The 24,553-nt window shown below is 37.7% G+C and overlaps 4 protein-coding genes across 4 annotated transcripts; all 4 read left to right on the forward strand.

The window, feature by feature from the left end:
• The first annotated feature begins 2,373 nt into the window (after nt 1-2,373).
• On the forward strand, nt 2,374-4,053 carry LOC127158906 (heat shock 70 kDa protein 1). Its single transcript, XM_051101863.1, has one exon. It carries the CDS (start codon nt 2,374-2,376, stop codon nt 4,051-4,053), a length of 1,680 nt encoding a protein of 559 aa, XP_050957820.1.
• A 3,670-nt stretch (nt 4,054-7,723) lies between these two features.
• On the forward strand, nt 7,724-9,894 carry LOC127163131 (heat shock 70 kDa protein-like). Its single transcript, XM_051106190.1, is given in 2 exon segments — nt 7,724-8,163; nt 8,165-9,894. Coding segments are annotated over 2 exon segments (1,929 nt in total). The 5' UTR covers nt 7,724-7,738; the 3' UTR covers nt 9,669-9,894.
• Nucleotides 9,895-12,753: 2,859 nt separating this feature from the next.
• Nucleotides 12,754-17,433, forward strand: hsd17b1 (hydroxysteroid (17-beta) dehydrogenase 1). The gene is made up of 6 exons (XM_051100845.1): nt 12,754-12,850; nt 12,996-13,157; nt 13,312-13,491; nt 15,109-15,202; nt 15,351-15,531; nt 17,266-17,433. The coding sequence occupies exons 1-6, from the start codon at nt 12,754-12,756 to the stop codon at nt 17,431-17,433; spliced, it is 882 nt and encodes a 293-aa protein (XP_050956802.1).
• Nucleotides 17,434-20,998: 3,565 nt separating this feature from the next.
• Nucleotides 20,999-23,853, forward strand: si:ch73-141c7.1 (coenzyme Q-binding protein COQ10 homolog, mitochondrial). Its single transcript, XM_051106564.1, has 5 exons — nt 20,999-21,190; nt 22,025-22,177; nt 22,264-22,456; nt 22,670-22,771; nt 23,309-23,853. The coding sequence occupies exons 1-5, from the start codon at nt 21,093-21,095 to the stop codon at nt 23,465-23,467; spliced, it is 705 nt and encodes a 234-aa protein (XP_050962521.1). The 5' UTR covers nt 20,999-21,092; the 3' UTR covers nt 23,468-23,853.
• Nucleotides 23,854-24,553: the final 700 nt, after the last annotated feature.

The following is a 24,553-nucleotide window of genomic DNA, read 5'->3' on the forward strand; positions in this document are numbered from 1 at the left end:
CATGTTAAATGATCCAATAACGACGTGATTTTGCCTTGGAAAATTTGCCTTTAGCCTTGGAAAATTAAGCAAATAAGATTTACTGCAAACTGGATAAAGCTGAAATGTACTACTGACCACAATCCCATTTTATTCAATGTATTTGGACTTGAGATCTGTGTAACTGATATAAATATACACAGTGGAGTGTAGTGAATACTATTTACTTACAAATCGAAACCAGTTTAACCTCAGATCTTTAATAACTTTTAACCAGTGTTGGGCAGTTACTAGTTACATGTAATGGAATTATGTAATTTAACTACATAATAGGTTTACCTGTAACTGCAATCTCTAACAGTTACTGAAAAAAAATGTGCAATTAAATTACAGTTACTGATGAAAATGTTAACAGTTACAGAGGGGGTTACAACTGAATGTTTTCATACACATACAGTTTTGATTGATTTTTTTTACAAAATTGCATAATATGATAGACCAATGTTTCAGGGGTTTAGGACACAGAATAAGACATGTATATTTGATAACTGTTTTATTTCGTATTTGGGTTTGTGCATTCTGATTTTGTAAAAGTCTGATTTTGTGGTTGCTGTGAATATTAAATTATTACAATCTTAATTCATTAAAGGATTTTAAAAGTCTGACAGTAATCAGTGTTTAGTCCTATTGTAAGGTTAACCCTGCCTGCTTTAAATGTTTGAAAATGGCTGACACTTTAAAACATTTTGAAATTGAAATGTATAAAAGTAATCAATCAAATGTAATCAGTTATATTATTTTAATAAAGTTAATGAAATCGTTTTAATAGCATATCTTTGCATATGCCATATACAGACCAAATTACTAGAAAGATAAAGAGACATAAACCCCCCACTTTCTCTGGATTTGTATATTAATGCACTCACATGTTCTTGAAAGACATATTATATTGTTTACTGCAATTCATTTACCTATTCTTCTCTGTTTAGTGTCATTTCATAGCAAAAGACTAGATTCTAGGACTTAGTGAGGGTTGAGGAAGAGACTCACATACAGAGAGATAAAGTGAGATGTTTCAAAAACATGCAGCAAATCAAAGCAATTCATTCTAAAAATAATTTTCTTATTTTTTTTTTTATCTTTCCATTTCTTAAAAAAAACATTATCACATTATTGCTTTTTAATGCCCCATTGCTCTTTTTTTTTCTTTAATTTTCTTGTTTTTATTTGTTTCACATTTCTGTATGACTGTGGAAATGAGTATGTATGATTTACAATAAAGCTACAGATGATTCTAGAACATTGGAGACTTTGTTGCACGAGTCATTCTGTTCTGTTGTCAACAGAGGTCACGGTTAACTGTATTAAGGGTGTTATTTTGTTATCAGTTTCTGACGTTTTAATAAAGCAAAACCGTTGCCTTGGGAAAATTAAGCTTCACGCCAAACTGAAACGAGTTAGTGAACACAACATGTTTTATTCAAATAACTGGAATTTTAAGCCTGTCTAACATAAATATAACGGTATGCATTCAGTGGACTCGGGAGCTTACGCGATAAACAATATCACAACCCGAAACCACAGTTTATAGCTCATGTCTCTTAGACTACACAGACACATAAAAACATAAAAAATACTTTGCCATATTTCATGTCATTTGTGTGAGAGTGCACTAAAATAGTATAGCGAAAATACAAAAGTAGTAATACGAAAAGTCTGGAAGCGTCCATAAACTTCCTCTCAGTGACAGCTGACGTGACGTAGCTGCCTGCTGTCTTTTGATTGGTCGCTTCGCGGGACGATTCCAGAAGTGTGCAGAGTTTTGAACGGGAGCGCGCTTTGGTGTATTTAAAGAGCGGATGGCAGCGACTGACGAAACTGAGCTGAATAGGAGCGATCTGTAAGCGAGCAAAAACAGTCTGACCCGACTTTCTCCGCGACCAAGTGTAAATTCATTACATTTAAGGATCTACTCTACGGTAAGTCTACCTTTATTTTACATTAGTTAATAAGCTAAATGTACTGTGTGATTTATATGTTGCATAGAATATGAGCTTATATGTAGGCTACATTTAGTTACATGTATGTAGTCTATAGTCTCCCAAATAAACTAGAAAATTATATTAACTAATAGTCAGTTTTCACATTGAGAAAAAAAGAGCAGAACAGAATATGTCATTGTAATAGCACAATATCTATAGATAATGGACAAGAAAATGTTTTTTTTTTTTACTGTTTCTGTGGGAAGTGTCATTTATTGACTAGAAACACACTGAAAATGGCATGTAAATTTTCTTTGCACAATAGTTTGTAGCAGTAATAGTTTGTATTTAGAAACATTTCTGATTCTGATTGTTCTTTTTTGTGTTTTACCACAGTTACTTGTAATCAAAAATGTCATCTGCAAAAGGAGTTGCTATTGGAATTGACCTGGGCACCACCTACTCCTGTGTGGGGGTGTTTCAGCATGGGAAAGTGGAGATCATCGCCAATGACCAGGGAAACAGAACAACACCCAGCTATGTTGCCTTCACAGACACTGAGAGGCTCATTGGAGATGCAGCTAAAAACCAGGTGGCCATGAACCCCAACAACACCGTGTTTGATGCTAAGAGGCTGATCGGCAGGAAGTTTGATGACCCAGTTGTGCAGTCTGACATGAAGCACTGGTCTTTCAAAGTCATCAATAATAGTGGAAAGCCAAAAATTCAAGTTGAATACAAGGAAGAAAACAAGACATTTTATCCTGAAGAGATTTCCTCTATGGTGCTGGTGAAGATGAAGGAGATTGCTGAAGCTTATCTGGGGCAGAAGGTGACGAATGCAGTTATCACAGTTCCTGCCTATTTCAATGACTCCCAGAGACAAGCGACTAAAGACGCTGGAGTAATCGCTGGACTGAATGTCCTCAGAATCATCAACGAGCCCACAGCTGCAGCCATTGCCTACGGCCTTGACAAAGGCAAAGGTTCAGAGCGCAACGTCCTGATCTTTGACCTGGGCGGAGGCACCTTTGATGTGTCCATCCTGACCATTGAAGATGGCATCTTTGAGGTGAAGGCCACAGCTGGAGACACTCATCTGGGTGGTGAAGACTTTGACAACCGCATGGTGAATCACTTTGTTGAAGAATTCAAGAGGAAGCACAAGAAGGACATCAGTCAGAACAAGAGGGCCCTGAGGAGGCTGCGTACAGCATGTGAGCGAGCCAAGAGAACCCTCTCGTCCAGCTCTCAGGCCAGCATTGAGATCGACTCACTGTACGAGGGCATCGACTTCTACACGTCCATCACCAGAGCTCGCTTTGAAGAGCTGTGCTCAGACCTCTTCAGAGGAACACTTGATCCTGTGGAAAAAGCCCTGAAAGACGCCAAGATGGACAAGTCTCAGATTGATGACATTGTTTTGGTTGGTGGATCAACAAGAATTCCAAAGATCCAGAAGCTTCTGCAGGATTTCTTCAACGGCAGAGACTTGAACAAGAGCATCAATCCAGATGAGGCAGTGGCTTATGGTGCTGCGGTTCAAGCCGCCATCCTCATGGGAGACAAATCTGGAAATGTCCAGGACCTGCTGCTGCTGGATGTGGCTCCACTGTCCCTGGGTATTGAAACCGCAGGTGGAGTCATGACGGTCCTCATTAAACACAACACCACCCTCCCCACCAAACAGACCCAAACCTTCAGCACCTACTCAGACAACCAGCCCAGTGTCCTGATCCAGGTCTATGAGGGAGAGAGGGCCATGACAAAAGACAACAACCTGCTGGGTACATTTGAGCTGACAGGAATTCCACCTGCACCACGTGGAGTCCCGCAGATTGAAGTGACATTTGACATCGATGCCAATGGAATCCTAAACGTGTCAGCGGTGGACAAAAGCACTGGAAAAGAGAACAAGATTACCATCACTAATGAAAAGGGCAGACTGAGTCAAGAGGATATTGAGAAGAGGATGCAGAAACAAGACAAGTACAAACCTGAAGATGATTTGCAAAGTGAGAAGATTTCTGCTGTAAAGCTCCTGTGTCTTACGCCTTCAACATCTAGAGGAGTGTGGAAGATGAGAAACTGAAAGGCTCAATCAGTTTTGGTAGACCATAAAAAGCATGAAAAATGTATGCATGTCATCAGCTGGCTTAGAAAACAACCAGCTGGCCCTTAAAATATTTTGAACATCATTGTAAAAGCTGGTAAAGTCTGCAACCAATCATACACATTTTGTAAGAGATTATTTTAACTTAAGAAGTTTTTAAGAAGTTTTCATTCATGTTTTATTATCAGGGGCCAGTGCTCAGGGTAAAACTATGTTAATAAAATGGACATTGACATTAGATATCTTCAAATGAAAAACTCAGTAAACAATATGCTCAAACAAGAATTATATGACAGTATCCATTCTTATAGTTTGTGTTTAGGAATTTAACCATATCCAGAATAATTTAGGCAATATGTATATGACATAAAAATGTAAAATAAAAGCATGACATCTTTTATGGATAATGAACATTGTTAATAAAATTTTTTTAAATTAAAAACATATCAAATTTGTGTTCTCATTCAGAAAAAAGGTTATAACTCAAACACAAATCATGCTGATGAAAAGTTGTTTAAAGTTATGTTATAATTTGGGCAGGGCTAATTTTTGTTGTTTGTTTGTTTGTTTTCAATATAAAACAACAGTAATGTAAAAGCCCTTTTATATTTTCACTGACATGAATTCACCTCAGGCTGAAAGAAAAGTACATTTATGCAGGAGATCACTCTTCAGCTATAAAAAAAAAAAAAATGAAGCACATACGTCAACATTCATAATACAAAACCCAACAAGGCTGACACAGATTTCAAAGGAACAAACAGACAAAAAACTTTGATCTGTCTTCCACTTTGTCACACGCATAAAAGAAAATTCTTAAAATATTCTTTTAGGAAAAAAGGGCAAGACTGAGGGTCAACACCTTGTGACATATTTTTTTGCTTTTTTATGTTGATTTATCTATTACCAAAACATTTTCCAAGCAGAATAGGAAAAGGGATTAGGTCTCTATAGGTGTTGACTCGACAATGAGTTTCCACTCACTTAACACTTAAAAATGAATGTCTATAATAAAGTAAGTTGTAACCATGCTTTTGTAGATCAAATGAACTACAGATTTTTAGTTGAAAACCTCCATTATTTTAACAATCAAATTATTGATTTTCGCCATCATAACTTTGTTATTTACTGAACATTTCATCATATCAGTTAAATATTCAGCACAGCTGTTGACTTGTACTGTGTGTTTCAGTTTGAAGTTGCACCTGCTGCGTGAAAAAAATAATAATAATAAAAATGAGTGTAAAAACAGAATGGTGTAGGTCTGATGGGTCCTCTGGAAGCTCAAACACTGGACACAATACATGAAATCCTGAATGTTCCTACTAGACATGAAGAAAAAGAGACATGGATGAATCCTTGTGAGTGGCAGCATGGGAGGACTACAGGGTTAGTGAGGGTTGAGAAATAGACTCACATACAGAGAGATAAAGTGAGATGTTTCAAAAACATGCAGCAAATCAAAGCAATTCATTCTAAAAATAATTTTCTTATTTTTTTTCTTTCTGTTTCTTAAAAACATTATCACATTATTGCTTTTTAATGCCCCGTTTCTCTTTTTTTCTCTAATTTTCTCTAATTTTCTTGTTTTTATTTGTTTTACATTTCTGTATGACTGTGGAAATGAGTATGTATGATTTACAATAAAGCTACAGATGATTCTAGAACTTTGGAGACTTTGTTGCACGAGTCATTCTGTTCTGTTGTCAACAGAGGTCACGGTTAACTGTATTAAGGGTGTTATTTTGTTATCAGTTTCTGACGTTTTAATAAAGCAAAACCGTTGCCTTGGGGAAATTAAGGTTCACGCCAAACTGAAAAATTAGTGAACACAACGTGTTTTATTAAATTAACTGGAATTTTAAGTCTGTCTAACTATTGTAGATAAATATAACAGTATACATTCAGTGGACATTCAGTGGATTCAGTGGAGCTTACGCGATAAACAATATCACAACCCGAAACCACAGTTTATAGCTCATGTCTCATAGTTAAAACTGAGTTCTTATGTAACTTTCAGCTGTTGTTTTGTTTTTGTTTTAATTTTTAAAAAAACCTTCAAGAGTCTTTTGGACTAACGCAATACACGGATTAGACTACACAGACACATAAAAACATAAAAATACTTTGCCATAATTCATGTAATTTGTCTTAAAGTGCACTTAAATAGTATAGCGAAAATACATGTTTTTAAGCTCATCGTGTTCCGTTTCATTATTCCTCTCTGTTTTATCTTAACTTCACCGCAAAAGTCTGGAAGCGTCCATAAACTTCCTCTCAGTGACAGCTGACGTGACGTAGCTGCCTGCTGTCTTTTGATTGGTCTGCTTCGCGGGACGATTCCAGAGCCATATAGACCCTTTAGCTAGATGTAAACATATTAAAAAAAAAAAACAGTAAATAATGTAGCCAAGATACTTGATGTGTTATCAGTTTCTGACGTTTTAATAAAGCAAAACCGTTGTCATGGGAAAATTAAGCTTCACGCCAAACTGAAACATTACAAAAACAACAACATAACATTTGAATGGATGAAAATGTTAAGGCTGTTTAAGATAAATTTGTATATGTAAAAAAAAAAAAACGTGATTCGTGAGACTTCAAATAGTTCCAGGAAGTTTATAGCACAATTGGAATACATGGAGTTTAGAGGCAGAACTGCGATTTTTGGTAATTAAAAACAACGTTTTATATTATTTATAAAATACATTTAAATAAATGTTTTATGATATAACTATAAGTGTTGTATTTAAAAGGTAAAATACGGTAATATTTGAGGATTAATGTGGTCAACTATGGCTACTTGCCTTGTTAACATAAAGTAACTATGGTTAAAAACTGTTTGCTGTTGTTTTAAAATGGTATTGTCTTGTTGGTATGTTGTCTTAGAAAATCAATACCAAATAAGTTAATTATAAGATTAAATTAAGGGAAATTAATCTTGGTTAATGTTTTTGATTTTTGTTCGCCCCATAATTATTAATATATAAATAGTTTCAAAAGTATATTCAACTTAAAACAGTTTTTACACATTTAATCATATATTTTATGCCAGCATCCTTTGCAATAAATTCAGTTGTAATATTTAACTTTCCACCTGCAAAAATCACGTTTAAAAGCCTCAATTACACGACGATGAATGAAACTGCATTAAGAGAATGATAAAGCGAGCAAAAACAGTCTGACCCGACTTTCTCCGCGACTAAGTGTAAATTCATTACATTTAAGGATCTACTCTACGGTAAGTCTACCTTTATTTTACATTAGGAAATAAGCTAAATGTACTGTGTGATTTATATGTTGCATAGAATATGAGCTTAAATGTAGGCTACATTTAGTTACATGTATGTAGTCTATAGTCTCTCAAATAAACTAGAAAATTGTATTAACTAATAGTCAATTTTCACATTGAGAAAAATGAGCAGAACATTGTAATAGCATAATATCAATAGATAATGGACAATAAAATGTTTTCTTGTTTTTTATTTTTGTTTGTTTTTTTACTGTTTCTGTGGGAAGTGTCATGTATTGATTAGAAACAGACTGAAAATGGCATGTAAGTTTTCTTTGCACAATAGTTTGTAGCAGTAATAGTTTGTATTTAGAAACATTTCTGATTCTGATTGTTCTTTTTTGTGTTTTACCACAGTTCCTTGTAATCAAAATGTCATCTGCAAAAGGAGTTGCTATTGGAATTGACCTGGGCACCACCTACTCCTGTGTGGGGGTGTTTCAGCATGGGAAAGTGGAGATCATCGCCAATGACCAGGGAAACAGAACAACACCCAGCTATGTTGCCTTCACAGACACTGAGAGGCTCATTGGAGATGCAGCTAAAAACCAGGTGGCCATGAATCCCAACAACACAGTGTTTGATGCTAAGAGGCTGATCGGCAGGAAGTTTGATGACCCAGTTGTGCAGTCTGACATGAAGCACTGGTCTTTCCAAGTTGTCAGTGATGGTGGAAAGCCAAAAGTTCAAGTTGAATACAAGGGCGAAAACAAGACATTTTATCCTGAAGAGATTTCCTCTATGGTCCTGGTGAAGATGAAGGAGATTGCTGAAGCTTATCTGGGGCAGAAGGTGACTTGCAGTTATCACAGTTCCTGCCTATTTCAATGACTCCCAGAGACAAGCGACTAAAGACGCTGGAGTAATCGCTGGACTGAATGTCCTCAGAATCATCAACGAGCCCACAGCTGCAGCCATTGCCTACGGCCTTGACAAAGGCAAAGCTTCAGAGCGCAACGTCCTGATCTTTGACCTGGGCGGAGGCACCTTTGATGTGTCCATCCTGACCATTGAAGATGGCATCTTTGAGGTGAAGGCCACAGCTGGAGACACTCATCTGGGTGGTGAGGACTTTGACAACCGCATGGTGAATCACTTTGTTGAAGAATTCAAGAGGAAGCACAAGAAGGACATCAGTCAGAACAAGAGGGCCCTGAGGAGGCTGCGTACAGCATGTGAGCGAGCCAAGAGAACCCTCTCGTCCAGCTCTCAGGCCAGCATTGAGATCGACTCACTGTACGAGGGCATCGACTTCTACACGTCCATCACCAGAGCTCGCTTTGAAGAACTTTGTTCAGACCTCTTCAGAGGAACACTTGAGCCTGTGGAAAAAGCCTTGAGAGACGCCAAGATGGACAAGTCTCAGATTCATGACATTGTGTTGGTTGGTGGATCAACAAGAATTCCAAAGATCCAGAAGCTTCTGCAGGATTTCTTCAACGGCAGAGACTTGAACAAGAGCATCAATCCAGATGAGGCAGTGGCTTATGGTGCTGCGGTTCAAGCCGCCATCCTCATGGGAGACAAATCTGGAAATGTCCAGGACCTGCTGCTGCTGGATGTGGCTCCACTGTCCCTGGGTATTGAAACTGCAGGTGGAGTCATGACGGCCCTCATCAAACGCAACACCACCATCCCCACCAAACAGACCCAGACCTTCACCACTTACTCAGACAACCAGCCTGGTGTCCTGATCCAGGTCTATGAGGGAGAGAGGGCCATGACAAAAGACAACAACCTGCTGGGTAAATTTGAGCTGACAGGAATCCCACCTGCACCACGTGGAGTCCCGCAGATTGAAGTGACATTTGACATCGATGCCAACGGAATCCTGAACGTGTCAGCGGTGGACAAAAGCACTGGAAAAGAGAACAAGATCACCATCACTAATGACAAGGGCAGACTGAGTAAAGAGGACATTGAGAGGATGGTGCAGGAAGCAGACAAGTACAAAGCAGAAGATGATCAGCAAAGAGAGAAGATTTCTGCCAAAAATGCCCTGGAGTCTTACGCCTTCAACATGAAGAGCAGTGTGGAAGATGAGAAACTGAAAGGCAAAATCAGTGAGGATGACAAGAAGAAAGTTATTGAGAAATGTAACAAGGTCATCAGCTGGCTAGAAAACAACCAGCTGGCTGATAAGGAGGAGTTTGAACATCACCTGAAGGAGCTGGAGAAAGTCTGCAATCCAATCATCACTAAACTGTACCAGGGAGGGATGCCAGCTGGAGGATGTGGAGCTCAGGCACGTGGAGCATCAGGGGCCAGTGCTCAGGGGCCAACTATTGAAGAGGTGGATTAAATTTATGGACATGTCTCCTGTCTGTCAGAACTCACTTAACACTTTGATTGAGGATTTTTGTTTTTGATATGACATTGCTGTTCTTGTATTTCTGTTTAGTTATTTAACCACAAGCCACTTTAATTTATTAAATATGTATATACTGTAAAGATGTAAATACAAGCATGATTATCTTTTATGGATAATGAACATTGTTAATAAAGTTTTTCTCTTAATTAAAAACATATCAACTGTGTTCTCATTCAGAAGGCCTGGTTATAGACTCAAAGACAAATCCTGTTGATAAAAACATTAAAGGTTGTAGTTTGGCCAAAATAATTTTATGACAAGTATCTTAGTTTAGAGGGACTAGTAGTGAGTCAATGCAACATACAGTAGTGTAGGTGAGAAGATATTTTCACTGATAAGTGTGACAACATCACGTGACACAATCAGTCAGACGCCAGAGACGTCAACATTCACTATACAAAACCCAACAAGAGTAAAAACTGATTTTAGACAAAAAAAATAACTGTTAACATTTCTTTGATCTATCTTCAGCTTTGTCACACTTACTAAAGAAAATGCTTAAAAAGCTTTTTTATAAATTTTTTTTTTTTTGCGTAAAATAGTTTCACTCTGGCACTGAGCTACCAAGTATAGATCTCTGCAGGAAAGTAATGGGAGTTACCAGATCAGGGCGTTTCTAGACCATGTTACCTGATTGGCTGTTAGGTAAAGGGATCATTTTAATTGCATGATTTAGAAACACCCAGCTGTTTGAAAATGGCCAAAAAATACCCAGCAGTTTAAAATCGCCCACTTTTGCTCTGCGGAGACCTCAATCTCCTGAGCTACGCTATTTCTACCGCAACACAACTCAGAATACTTGCAATACACAGCTTGGAAAATAAAATGCTAAAATGATGACCACAGCTACTGAAAGAGCTTACAGGTGGTGATGGATATAAACTGTAGGCTTAAACCAAATGCTGTACTATGGATTTTCCGTACAAAGAGTCTAAACACACCCAGATATCGAGTAAAATGTGCTTTGAGTGGCTCCGACATCATGATAATAATATTTATATTTTATATTTTAATATTTAGACTCTATGTGGGAAAAAAATCGATGGTGCATTTGGTTTAATGCACCAAATGCATTTGGTTTAATGCACCCCTTGGACAAGTTCTCGCCTGTTTCAACCAGGCGTCCAACTGGGACTGATCTCCGGAAGGAAGGTGGTCACACGCTGTTCGAGAGCAACACGCCGTTTGGATCCTGGTCAGACCAAAAATAATGCTTGCATATCAACTGCCTTGAGATGATGGCAGTCTTTCTAGCACGGGTAGCCCCGTTCTGGAAGAACCAGACCTGGTTCCCAGAAATGATTTAACTATATGCAGCCCCATGGCCGATAATGCTGAGGAGGGACCCCCAGCCACAGCGAGAGTCACTACTACCATTTTAGAGGCCAGAGCCCCATCTACAAGACATCTCCATGCTCTTAAGTGGTCAGTCTTCTGTGACTCGTGTTCAGCACTAAGCCTGGACCTGAGTTCTTGTGAAGTATCCCAGGTGCTTCCACACTCAACGTTTTTTAAGGGAGTTTAGAGACTAAATCTGCCACGTCCTAGAACTGTGCCAACATGAGAGTTATCTATAGTCCTACAGTTTCTAAAAGGCCCTCCTTTCGAGCTGCTTCAAATGGCTGACCTATGGCCCATGTCACTCAAGACCGCCCTCCTGTTGGCCTTAGCATCGATCAAATGGGTTGGTGACTTGCAAGCACTTTCTGTTAGCGCGTTCTGTCTGGAATTTGGGCCCAACGACTGGAAGGTCATTCTTAATCCGAGATGCAGTTACATACCTAAGGTGCTCTCAACTCCGTTCAGAGCCCAGGTCTTCACACTGTTAGCACTCCCCATGGTGGTTGGTGAACAGGGTGCCAACCTACTGTTCCCGGTGTATAGCCCTGGGTTATGCTGCGGCTGGCTTGCTGTGCCCCATATAGGTGTAAAGGCCCATTCCACCAGAGGAATGGCCTCCTCCTGGGTATGGTCCAGCAGGATTTCTATTGGTGAGATCTGTGCGGCTGCCAGTTGGTCATCGCTGTCCACTTTTAGTAGATTTTACAATTTAGGTGTGGATTCTATCTACCTTAGTCCTGTCTTTGAGTGTAAGGGCAGTAGTGAATAGAACTCAGATTGGTAGCTCGGGTCTCCTATAGCTCAGGCTACTGAGTCCTCAATAGAGTGCTGTCGAGTTGGGTTTGTAAGCAGGCTTTGTTCTGCATTTGTGCATAAGCATGGCGCTGTTGAAGGCGTTTCCCAAAGCATCAGCGTTGCAACAAGAGAGACCGTTCGATATGAATTGCTCCAGTTTCTAACATTACCTCGGTTCCCTGAGAAAAGGGAACAAGCATTGCGTAGCTTTCCTTGCTATAAACTGCAAGCGAATCAATGACTGTCACTTTAGTTGAACTGATTCTGATGTTATAGCGCTCTGAGCCGGCTTGTATAGCCATCGGCTCCTCCTCTTTTGGTGGGAGAAAGCGCCATTGGTTTTTGCAGCTACACAAACGTTATCAAATCAGGCTTCATTGTCATGGTAAACAGGCATTAAGCCAAAGCGTCAGTGATTATCGGTTATCTCAGGGAACCGAGGTTACGTTAGTAACTGTAGTGTTTCCGCTTACTTAACACTTAAAATGAATGTCTATAATGAAGTAAGTTGGTACCATGCTTTTGTGCCATCAAATGAACTACAGATTTTTTCACAACACTGATTAAAAATCTTATTTATATTTTCCTAAACAAATGATTGAATTTCCCTATCGTAACTTCGGTGAACATTTCATCACAGTTTAATACTCAGCATAGCTGCTGACATGCTGCATGACTGTGTCAGTTTGAAGTTGCACCTGCTGAGTGAAAAAAAGAGTGTGAAATCCGATTGTTTACATCAAGCTGGCCTTGTGATAGCAGACAAAGCTAAAACACTTAAATCAGAGACACAGCAGTTAGACACACCACATAACTTCAACCTCGGAGCACCACTGCAGCGCTTGTCTTGGTGTTGTGGACTGATGCTTTATTAGTAGAAATGGAGCAGAAAGTTGTTCTCATTACTGGATGCTCTTCAGGAATTGGACTCAGCCTGGCTGTGCATCTCGCATCAAATCCATCGAAAGCCTACAAAGGTAACTGATGTGACACAAAACAAAGGTTATTTTTAATTTGCTCAGAGTTTATAATAATGTATGTTTGAAAATTACAGTTAACTTTAGTGAAGAGTCTGCCTTGTATATAGTTACAATCACTGTATGAATGATTATTAATGTTTAGTCTACGCTACCATGCGGAACTTGGACAAGAAGCAGCGGCTGCTGGAGAGTGTGAGAGGACTGCATAAAGACACTATGGCCATACTACAAATGGATGTGACAGACCAGCAGTCTATACTTGATGCTAAGAAAAATGTTACAGAGGGCAGAATTGATATATTAGGTAAGAGAAAGTAAGACATTCCGGCCTTTAAAAGGGAAGATGTTTATGTAAATGCAACCTTAAACAAGCATCCTTTAAATAAATTATGTATATAAACCCATGTTTTAACCAAAGGGATCAATTATTTCTTTAATTCTCAATATCTTTGCGTTAGTTTGTAATGCAGGTGTAGGTCTGATGGGTCCTCTTGAAGCCCAATCGCTGGACACTATACATGCAGTCCTGGACGTCAATCTTCTGGGCACCATCCGCACCATACAGACCTTCCTACCAGACATGAAGAGAAAGAGGCTTGGACGAATCCTTGTGACGGGCAGCATGGGAGGACTACAGGGTTAGTGGGGGTGAAGGGAGAGACTGTTTTTTATAACATGCAGCAAAGCAAAGCAATTCATTCCAAAAATATTTTTCTTAACCTTGACATTGTCACATTTATTTAGCACTTTATACATCACAGATTGTCAAATCAGCTTTACAGTAATAAACAGGAAAATAATAGTTCCCTCCACGTGTCCTCATGAATGAAACTCCTGTTTAAAAACCTTGTGCACATACTGCCTCCAAGTGGTGACAGCCCAAAATACATTTACCCTAACACATTGGTTCCTACAAGTGTTAATGTTGTAGAATTAATCAATTATGAAACAAATTCATTGTCAGTTGTAAAGCAGCTCTCATCATGCTGTCATCATTTAGCTTAATTTCTGTTCAGTGTTGATGCAGTTCACTTCGATGTGTCAATGTGACAGGGTTAGTATCATCATCAGCTTAATTTTCATTTTTTCTCATCGGATAGTGTCAGTGCAGATGAATCAATTAAATTACTATAAAATATAATAATAATGATTTGTCTTTTAAATCCCAACTGAGGAAGCCAAAAGAGCCAAGATCCTTAAAGGAGAAGTCCCACTTCCAAAACAAAGATTCACATATAATGTACTCACCCCACTGTCATCCAAGATGTTCATGTCTTTCTTTCTTCATTCGTAAAGAAATTATGTTTTTTGAGGAAAACATTTCAGCATATTTCTTCATATTCGACTAAAATGGTGCCTCGATTTTGAACTTCCAAAATGCAGTTTAAATGGGGCTTCAAATGATCCCAAATGCGGTTGTAAACAATCCCAGCCGAGTAAGAAGGGTCTTATCTAGGTTATTTTCATAAAAATAATACAATTTATATACTTTTTAATGTCAAACGCTTGTCTTGTCTTGCTCTGCCTGAACTGTTTTGTCCCGGTTCATGACAATTAGGTTATGTGGAAAAACTCCCATCTCATGTTCTCCCTCAACTACTTGCATGTTCACTTAGCAAAGACTGTGTTGGTACTTCTGCAGCGATGTAAGATTATTTTGAAATGATTTTTGAAGTTGAGGGAGAAAATACGATTGGAGTTTTTCGACATACCCTAACTGTCTTGAGTCAGAATACACAGAGTTTAATGAGAGCAAGACAAGACGAGCGTTTGAGAATAAAAAGTACTTAAATTATATTTTTTAAAATGAAAATAGCCGATTGTTTGCTAGATAAGACCCTTTTTCCTCAGCTGGGATTGTTTACAACCACATTTGGGATCGTTTGAAGCCGCATTTAAACTGTATTTTGGAAGTTCATGAAGAAAGAAAGACATGAACATTTTGGATGAAAATGGGGTGAGTACATTATATGTGAATCTTTGCTTTGGAAGTGGACTTCTCCTTTTCCTACAAAATAAGACTAAAATGTTTTTTTTTAAAGTACCATTTCTATTAAAACACTTGCTTTCATAAAATATTTTCATAAAAATAAGTAAGTTCATTTTTCTTACACTATTGACATTTTTTAACCTTGTTTTAAGCTTTAAAACAAAGTAAGTTGCTTGCAACAAGATATAACCCATACAATTTGAATGATTCAATGCATGAACAAACAAACAAATAAACAAACAAATGTTCTCTGTCTGAAACCCAGGACTACCATTCAATGAGGTCTACTGTGCCAGCAAATTTGCAGTAGAGGGTGCTTGTGAGAGCCTGGCTATACTGCTCCAGCACTTCAATATCCAGTGAGTATTATATGTGCACAACTACATGCATGAGCAAATAGAACCATTTTGCCTATCAAGTGTTCCAAAAAGATCCTTAGATAAATAGCTCAGGTACCCCTAGACTATTCTAAATCCATCTACACATTAAATCTCTCCCATGCTGCAGTGTGAGCCTGATTGAATGCGGGCCAGTCAACACAGACTTCCTGATGAACCTGAAGAGGACTGAGCCCAGTGACGAGGTGCTGGAAGTTGATGGATACACACGCAGCCTGTATGATCAGTACCTGCAGCACTGCCAGTCTGTGTTCCAGAACGCAGCTCAGGACACAGATGACATAATACAGGTGCTACAGCAAACAGCCAGAACTCTGATTCAGAACGTCAAACCCTGACAGGGTGATCAGGGCTTGATTCAGAGCCAAATAAAGATATGAAATTGATTTGAGTTTAATTATTTTATAATTTAACATTTAAAAATCAGAATTTTTATGAATGAATCTTAAAGGGATAGTTCACCCAAAAATGAAAATTTGGTCATTAATTATTCACTCTCATGATGTTTCAAACCCGTAAGACCTTTGTTCAACTTCAGAACACAAATTAGGATATTTCTAATGAAATCCGAGAGCTTTCTGACCCTGCATAAACAGCAACACAACTGACACATTTAAGGCCCAGAAAGGTCGTAAGGACATTGTTAAAATAGTCCATGTGACATCAGTGGTTCAACCGTAATGTTATGAAGATACGTGAATACTTTTTGTGTACAAAGAAAACAAAAATAACAACTATTATGGACTATGAATGGACTTTTTTATCGATGTCCTTACTACCTTTCTGGCCCTTAACGTGTCAGTTGTTTTGCTGTCTATGAAGGGTCAGAAAGTTCTCGGATTTCATCAAAAATATCTTAATTTGTGTTCCTAAAATGAATGAAGGGCTTACAGGTTTGGAACGAGATGAGGGTGAGTAATTAATGACAGAATTTTATTTCTTTGGTGAACTACCCTTTTAAAGCTTCCGTTAAGAACAAACAATCAGCCTTGCAAAACAAAGAACAACACAATAATATTAATATTACATTAATATATTAAAGTAATATTGTTTTTATATACTCCTCTGAGGTCATTTTCACTATAATCAATCATTTAATGAATGGCTATGGTCTTCTTTATTTTGTTATTTCATTTGATGATTAACATTTGTGAGATTTAGTCAGTCAAAACAGTTTTGAGGTTCACTGATCTAATTTTGTAAAAATTGTGATCTGTGACATTGTACTATGTTGAATATCAAAAAATGTGTTTTTTGTGTGTTTGTTTGTTTTTTGTTATTGTAAGAGGGATTTGTGCTTTTAGATCTGATTTTAATATTGTTTTTATTTTTAAGTAAAAGGATAAAATTACACCCTTGGGGTAACTGTAAAGACTTAAAAGGCTGGCACATTGTTATAAGAGTGAAACTTTTACAAAATATATAAATGACTTTTGATATTATTCTTATTATTCCATCTACTATCTATCTACATACATATTGACATTCAGATATACACTACCAGCCAAAAGGCTTTGAACAGTAAGATTTTTTATGTTTTTTAAAGAAGTCTCTTCTGCTCACCAAGCCTGCATTTCAGATAAATGCTGTTCTTCTGAATTTTCTATTCATCAAAAAAAAAAAAAAAAAAAAAATGAAAACCAGCTCAGAAAAACCTACAAATCTGTTTTCAACATAATAATAATAAATGTTTTTTTGAGCAGCAAATATTATAATGATTTCTGAAGGCTCATGTGACACTGAAGACTGGAGTAATGATGCTAAAAATTCAGCTTTGAAATCACAGGAATAAATGACATTTTAATATATATTCAAATAGAAAACAGTTATTTTGAATAGTAAAAATATTTCACATTTTCACAGAAAATAAATGCAGGCTTGGTGAGCAGAAGGGACTTAAAAAAACATTAAAAATCTTACTTTTGACTGGCAGTGTACATCTCTCTGTCTATTTATTTAGGTATTCTGTACTACACATATTACCATGACCATTTTAACATGTTCCATCTTGTCTGTATTTTAAGGTGTATATGGAGGCAATCGAAGCCCAGACTCCATTCCTCAGATATTACACTAACAGAGCCCTGCTACCCATGAGCAGCCTGAAGCTCACCTCCATGGATGGCTCTCAGTACATCCGAGCAATGAGCAAGCTCATCTTTTCCGCACCCAACACAGATTCACAGATATGATGCTTATACATCCTGTAAGATTCTTTTCTTAAGCCCTGAAGTATGGAACACACTATATTTACAAATGACAAATTAAGCTTTTAGCTGAAACTAGTGCTGCAGTGTTTCTACTAGCACTTATGATAAAATTACTATACTCTGAATATAAAGTGAAAATAAAGTCCTTGTGTATTTCATCCACTTGTCAGTGTTTTTCTGTATTCCTCAGTGTTGAACTCTGTACAGAATTTAATCTCAAGGACTGTCTGTCCCTCTCACACAAGACCACCATCAGTGTTTCACATTTTTCTTCATTTGTTTACTAGAACCATAAACAGTGGGGGTAGAGCACACCAAACCGGTGCAAGGTCATTATTTTGCTCTATTTTGTGAGCGTTTCATTCAAGGACACTGTGACCTGGATCACATGCCAACGTCACTGGTGCCCAGCATATCACAGGTTCACAGATGCCTTACACCTTCATTCTGGTATTTTTAGATCTATGGCTTATATATACACACAACAAGAAATAGCTGCTTAACCTAACCTAAGTCAGTTATCTGATATTCTGCTAAAAGTAACAGGAAATTACTATTCATCTGCCCTGTTGTCACACTAAAATACATTTCCTAGTAGACAGCAGAGATTGTTCATTGATAGGGTGCAATAACATGCACACACTGACGCAGTAATTTGCGTATTCTGGCGGTGTCCGGTCTAAGTTGAGGACTCTGATCAGGGACTGTTGAAGAGGATTAGATCTAACACGAGAGACCAGTTTTGGTGAGACAGTCACATAACCAACTTAAGCGACTTAATGCAAGGATCAGCTATTGCAATGCATGTGTTACTAGTTCATGGGTTTGAATTTAAACTTTAGTTTAAAGTCACAACATATCTAGTTTCAACAATGAACAGAACACAACGAACTGGCCTTGTAAAGAAATAAGACTGATATATGACTCTATGAAACACTTATAGCAATTTTGCTTATTCCTCACTCCTAAAAATAAAGGCTCCAAGGCTCCTTTGCAGCGATGCCATAGAAAACTCGTTTTTTGTTCATTAAAGAACCTACTGAGCAGTTCCTGAAACAAACATTTTTTTCTTAGTGTAAAGAATATTTTAGTGATCTAAAAAAGCTTTTTCCACTGTGAAAAACCTTTTGTTTAATATAGCGAAGGTTTCATGATTGTTAAAGGTTCGTAATGGAATCATCACGGCCAGTAAAGAACCTTTATTTAGAACTATATAATGTTGTGCATGTCTTAGATGTAAAGTTGTGTATTCAACTGCGTTTAATGCACTGATTAAAGCCAAATATTAAAATGATCAAGTGTGTAGAGCATTCAGTGCAGACATAACTCTTTATATCACATTCAGTTGCCTGCACTATAGGCTGATTTAAGTGTTATAAAGTTCAGGTGTATCATGTGTTTGCCATGTGCACCGCAGTGCCAAATCACCTGAAATTGTGGACTTTGATCTGATCTCAATAGCCCACATATTCTACATCAAGACTGTTCTTGCAACGTCATGGCTGATGTTCCAGTTATTACACAACAGAAATGAGTTGCACCTTTGTAGCCCTGTACTGGATGAAAAGTTAACATTTAAACCCGTCCGTGGCGTTACCTTAATTCCAGGAGCCAATCACTGCGGTGACTTACTGACTTGCCTTATCTGGATTATTCCTGTTCCTCTTTATGGGTTAATGACATGTTGGGTCAGGCTCAGACAGAAGCACATGATTCCTCTCCTCCAGACGTTTAGCATTTGAAAGGGATCCTCAACCCTGCTGCCTGTGTTCTTGACATGGTATGGCCAATATTCTCTGTAAAATATATGTACACATAACACATGTACATAAAGATAATAACTGAATTTAATCTAATGCTCAGGGCAAATCATCTTTTTTTAATTAAGCAATCAGGATGCAATTTATACAAAAAATGATTTGAATTTATACACAGTATACACACACACAGAAAGAAATCTGAAATTCTTTAATAAATTAATAAACAGTAAATAATACATTTTATTTTATAATGTAATGCCAAATTGAAAAATAGTGTGGCTTAACCAACCTGCAAGAGACAATATTGTTGACCCTCATGACTCTGAACATCGTTGTTTATTATTATTATTATTATTATTATTATATCATAAATATATTTTGATCTTTTACACTTGGAGGTCCATTTGTTCATCTTAAAGTAACCTTTTTGAAAACTTTTTGATATTCAAGACAACTTGAATGACTTATTTGTAATAATAATAATGATAATCATAAATTAATGATAATCATAAATTAAGCAGGTATATGACATTTATTTACATACATTTGATAGTTACACACCACATTAAATGAGTAATTCGTTAAATGGATGTTAATGTTATAAATATGTTTTGCCATAAAAGAAAAGAAAAAGAAAAGAAAACTATGGCTGTAGTACCTGTGCACCCTAAAGCAGTTGTTTCCCACTTTGGTCTTCGAAAACCTGGATATATGAGGTAGCCTGTTTTTAGAACAGTTTTTTTTTTTTACATAACTGTAATTTCTAAGTATTATGCCTCTATGGGCGTTTTTATAGATTTTATTACACTCTTAAAAATAAAGGTTCTTTATTGCCATTGATGGTTCCATGAAAAACCTTGAATCATCAATGGAAACTTTCAGAAAAGGTTCTTTATAGTGGAAAAAAAAGGTTTAGATATTTAAAAAGTCCTTCAAATGGTTTATTTAAGAACTGTTCACTGTAAGGTTCTGAGGGGAACCAAAATGTGACTCTGGACCACAAAACCAGTTGTAAGTAGCACAGTATATATTTGTAGCGATAGCCAACAATACATTGTATGGGTCAAAATTATTTTCATTTATTTATCTTTCATGCCAAAATCATTAGGATATTAAGTAAAGATCATGTTCCATAAAGATTTTTTTTTGTAAATTTCCTACCATAAATATTTCAAAACTTAATTTTTGATTAGTAATATGCACTGCTAACAATTTCATTTGGACAACTTTAAATTTTCTCAATATTTTGATTTGCACCCTCACATTCCAGATTTTTAAATAGTTGTATCTCCACCAAATATTGTCCTGTCCTAACAAACCATACATCAATGCTTATTTGTTCAGCTTTCAGATAATGTATACATATCTCAATTTCAAAAATCTGACCCTTATGACTGATTTTGTGGTCTAGGGTCATAAATAGTTATGGCATGAAACACCCCTTTGAAGTCTTTATTTTCAAGAGCGTACGTTTTTTTTCTGCTAAACTCTGAAATATTGGGTAGAAAACCTTATCTTTTATCCTTATCTACTAAATCATAAACAAATGAAAAGGTCATGGGGGCTTCTGATATTGTCATGAACAACGGGGGGCCTTGGATTCAAAAGGCTGAGCACCACCGCCCTAAAGCGCATATTTCTCCTTGTCCAGACAATCAATGACGCGCCAAAGTGAAACCCCTAAAGGTGAATAACCTCATGGACGCCTAAGTACCTGTGGGAGCCGCTTCTCAACTCCTCCCCTCAGAGCGTCACTCAACAGCTCTGCCCTTAATAGTAAACTCACCCCACTATCGTTCAGTTCCAGCGAAGCCGCCGGTAATTACAGCCATTGACAGAATTATTACTGCGCAGTGATTGTACAAACGTCGAATAGCACAAATGGCAAAGAAGGCCACCTCGCTTTTCGTCCGGGCACTGGAAATGTCAGAAAGGCAGTCGTGCGATGTCTTGAGGAGAAACTCCAACTGCACCATCAGGTAAAAGCGCATCACTCTGTACAGTCGTGTTATTTCTAAAACTTTTTTATTATATATATATATATATATGTATATGAATCATTAGTCGAAATAATTAAATTATTCCGGCTATTGTACCTGAACAAACCATTAAGTGCGTACTTACTAGTTCAGAAAACAGCCGGGTGCTTTTAGTTTCTTTTACACTTTAGTCCAACAACTGTACGCGTCCAGTGTTTATTTTAAATGGTTACAGCGGCGAAAACCTGTTGAATTGAGCGACAATGTTGCGCGCAGTTGTGAATTGTTTGGGAATGTTAAACAAAGCAGAAGAGCAGCTACCACTGGTGTAAAACAACTCACACGGGAGTGAGAAGTCACGAGACGGTGAAACTGAAAGAGCTGTTGTGAGCCGAGAGTGCCAGAAGAAAAACTATAGTATTTCTGTCAAATATTGCCGACGCTATAACGTATCTACAGCATAAAGCTTTTATCCAGTAAATTAATTTTGGTTTTGAAAGAATTTGAATATATAAGCGAAGCGTGTGCATCATTTGAATAGCGGCTGCGCGCTTCTGGCGGTGTGCCATACAGCGGTGAAACGGGTGTACCTGTATTGATCGGCTGCTCTTTACTATTTACTAGAAAGTACGTCATTTTACCGGGTCAGCACAGAAAATTCTAAAAACACTGCGTCACATTGTGTTTTGTACATTTGTTTTAAACAAATCTGTCAACATACAAGTTGCATGATGCAGCTCTGTAGAGACACATGACAAGAATGTGACTGCAATTTTTCAGGTATTCTGCTTTTGCCAGGTGAATAACAACTTTTTTTCTTTTCTTTTTTTCTAGACATTTGAGCTCTTGTGGTATCTTAGCTACACAGCGTGTAAGCTTACCTCCTCCTTCAGCATCTTCTCAGATGGTGCCCTCCCGGAGCTTCATTAATTTATCAGCCCCCCTCATAGCGCGGAGAATGGAGTACTCGGAGAGCCGGAGCATTGCGTATGTACACGCCACTGTTATATTAAACCAAAAAATCTTCACTTATATTTCAAATCTTTGTTAACACAAGTTGATTTTCCCACCAGTTACTCACCTGAGCAGATGTACGACATTGTTGCCAGTGTGGACCAGTACCAGCAGTTTGTGCCTTGGTGCAAGAAGTCAAAGGTAACGAGGGGGCGAAACGGAGACATGCGAGCTCAGCTTGAAATCGGGTTCCCTCCCATCATCGAACGCTACACCTCCGAGGTCACAGTCATCCCGAACCACCAAGTCCGAGTGAGTCTAAAAACTATTTAGAAATTAGACAACAGTTTAAGTTTTCAATACAAGACATTGTTCTTGTTTAGATTAACTGATATTGATTTAACATGGATAAATCTGATGTTTGTCCTAAGCCTTCAACATGTCTATGCATCACAGGATCAGCTTACATATTAGCCAAGTAAGCTGTCAGGGGCTGTCTGTCTGAAGTATGCTCTTGTGTTTCAGGCGGTGTGCACAGACGGGACGCTCTTTAATCACCTTGAGACATTGTGGCGTTTTACTCCTGGAGCTTCAGGCCAGGCTGAATCCTGCAATGTGGAGTTCTTTGTAAGTAGTGCAACCGGCAAATACAGAGACATGCACTTACACAGACACACACACACTTTTGCAATCTGCATTCATCAGTTTGACACTTCTTTTACTCGCGTTCCTCCTCTTTGGTGGTTTAATCCCATAATTCCTGTTCAAAGTGAGCAGAGGTATTAGACCAGATTAGTGGCTATTTTTACCACATGTGAGTTGCCTTTCCGGTTCTCCTTAAATAGTCAGTAACGAAGACAGGCATGATAACTATTCCATTGCCGGAGGGAACTGTACGACCTAAATGTCACCGGATTAGACATGGTACGATGGACATCACAGGAAGGAGACAGGGATTTGGGAGATTAAAGGAGCCATTGATTAAAAAGAATGAAGACTAAAACATGAATGAATGTTAGCAGTGCAAAGCCCTTGTTAATTAGGAAAAAAAAGTCAACTCAGCTGAACTTATTTATTATTTCAAACCATACAGGACATAAATAAATTACATTTTGGGTTAAAATGTGCACTAATTCTACCCATATCTGTGTGTCCCTTCTCTAGGTGTCATTTGAGTTCAAATCTCTGCTGCACTCGCAATTAGCCACTGTATTTTTTGATGAGGTGGTCAAACAGATGGTCAACGCTTTTGAGAAGCGAGCAACCAAACTCTACGGCACCGGCGTTCATCGACAGAAGACTTCACTCAGAAGAGCAACCTAAGAACGGACGCAAGGAGATACATACCAACCACATACATTGTTAAAATGTTCTGGAGAAGAACGGCTCCTCTTTTTTAATCCAGTTTGTTGGATTTTGGACTGTCAATGCCAGCACATATTTTTGCTGAAAAAATGTTTGAAGAGCCTATTTATTTAAACCATAAGAGATATAATTTATTGTGATGAGTGTGTGTGTATAATTTATACATTATCTGTGGAGTGAAAGAGGAAGATGATTGCAGTAAAATGTGTGGAGGATGAATGCTTTTTCATATTTACGTTCATTATATTCACATGGTTGACCAAAGGGGAAAAATCTGCTTTAAATTATTACTAAATGCACTTTTTCCAGACTTGTAATAAAAAAATATATATATTTTCTTAAAACTGCTTTTTTTCATGATTTTGTGCTGTCAGAACCACACAACACTAATAAAAAAACCCCAAAAACCTTAAGTTATAACAAAGGGGTGTAACAGTGAACCTTAAAATCTTAAAGAGGTTTAACACATTTGATTTCCAGTTTTCTTATCATACCCAACCCATAATCTGCTCTTCTTGATAAAATGTCACAGCACAAGAGAACACAATGTTCATACACAAAACCCAAAGGACATTACAGGTATAAAACACTTCCTGTTCTTTTGTGAGGTGTGTCCTTCCTTTCATTCAGGTTATATCACTTGCCGGCATTTCTTCTAGATTATCCACAACCACACTATGCCCAACTCTTTAGTCTTGCAAATAACCTGAAACTATACACAATGATTCACGCATTTCGATGAGAGCAACTATTTTACACCTTACACCAGCATTATGTGTATGAGCCTCACAGTATCACATTCAAAATGCTCCTTCAGTGTGAAGTCTTGAAGGTGTTCCAAGAAACTCACATGAGCTCAGGATCGCTTACATAAACCTCAGCTGCCAGCAGAAACCACGCCCCCTTCTGTCTGAACAGCCAATTCCCTTTTGTTTCTTCAGTGTTAGCCAATCACAGATTAGCTGAGACCACCTCCTTAAAACATCAGAGGTGGTATATTTTTTAAAAGAGATTTTCTTACACACACCCTGACAGCAAATGTGT

The sequence above is a fragment of the Labeo rohita genome, chromosome 3 (genome assembly GCF_022985175.1).
Source record: "Labeo rohita strain BAU-BD-2019 chromosome 3, IGBB_LRoh.1.0, whole genome shotgun sequence".
Taxonomy (NCBI): Eukaryota; Metazoa; Chordata; class Actinopteri; order Cypriniformes; family Cyprinidae; genus Labeo; species Labeo rohita.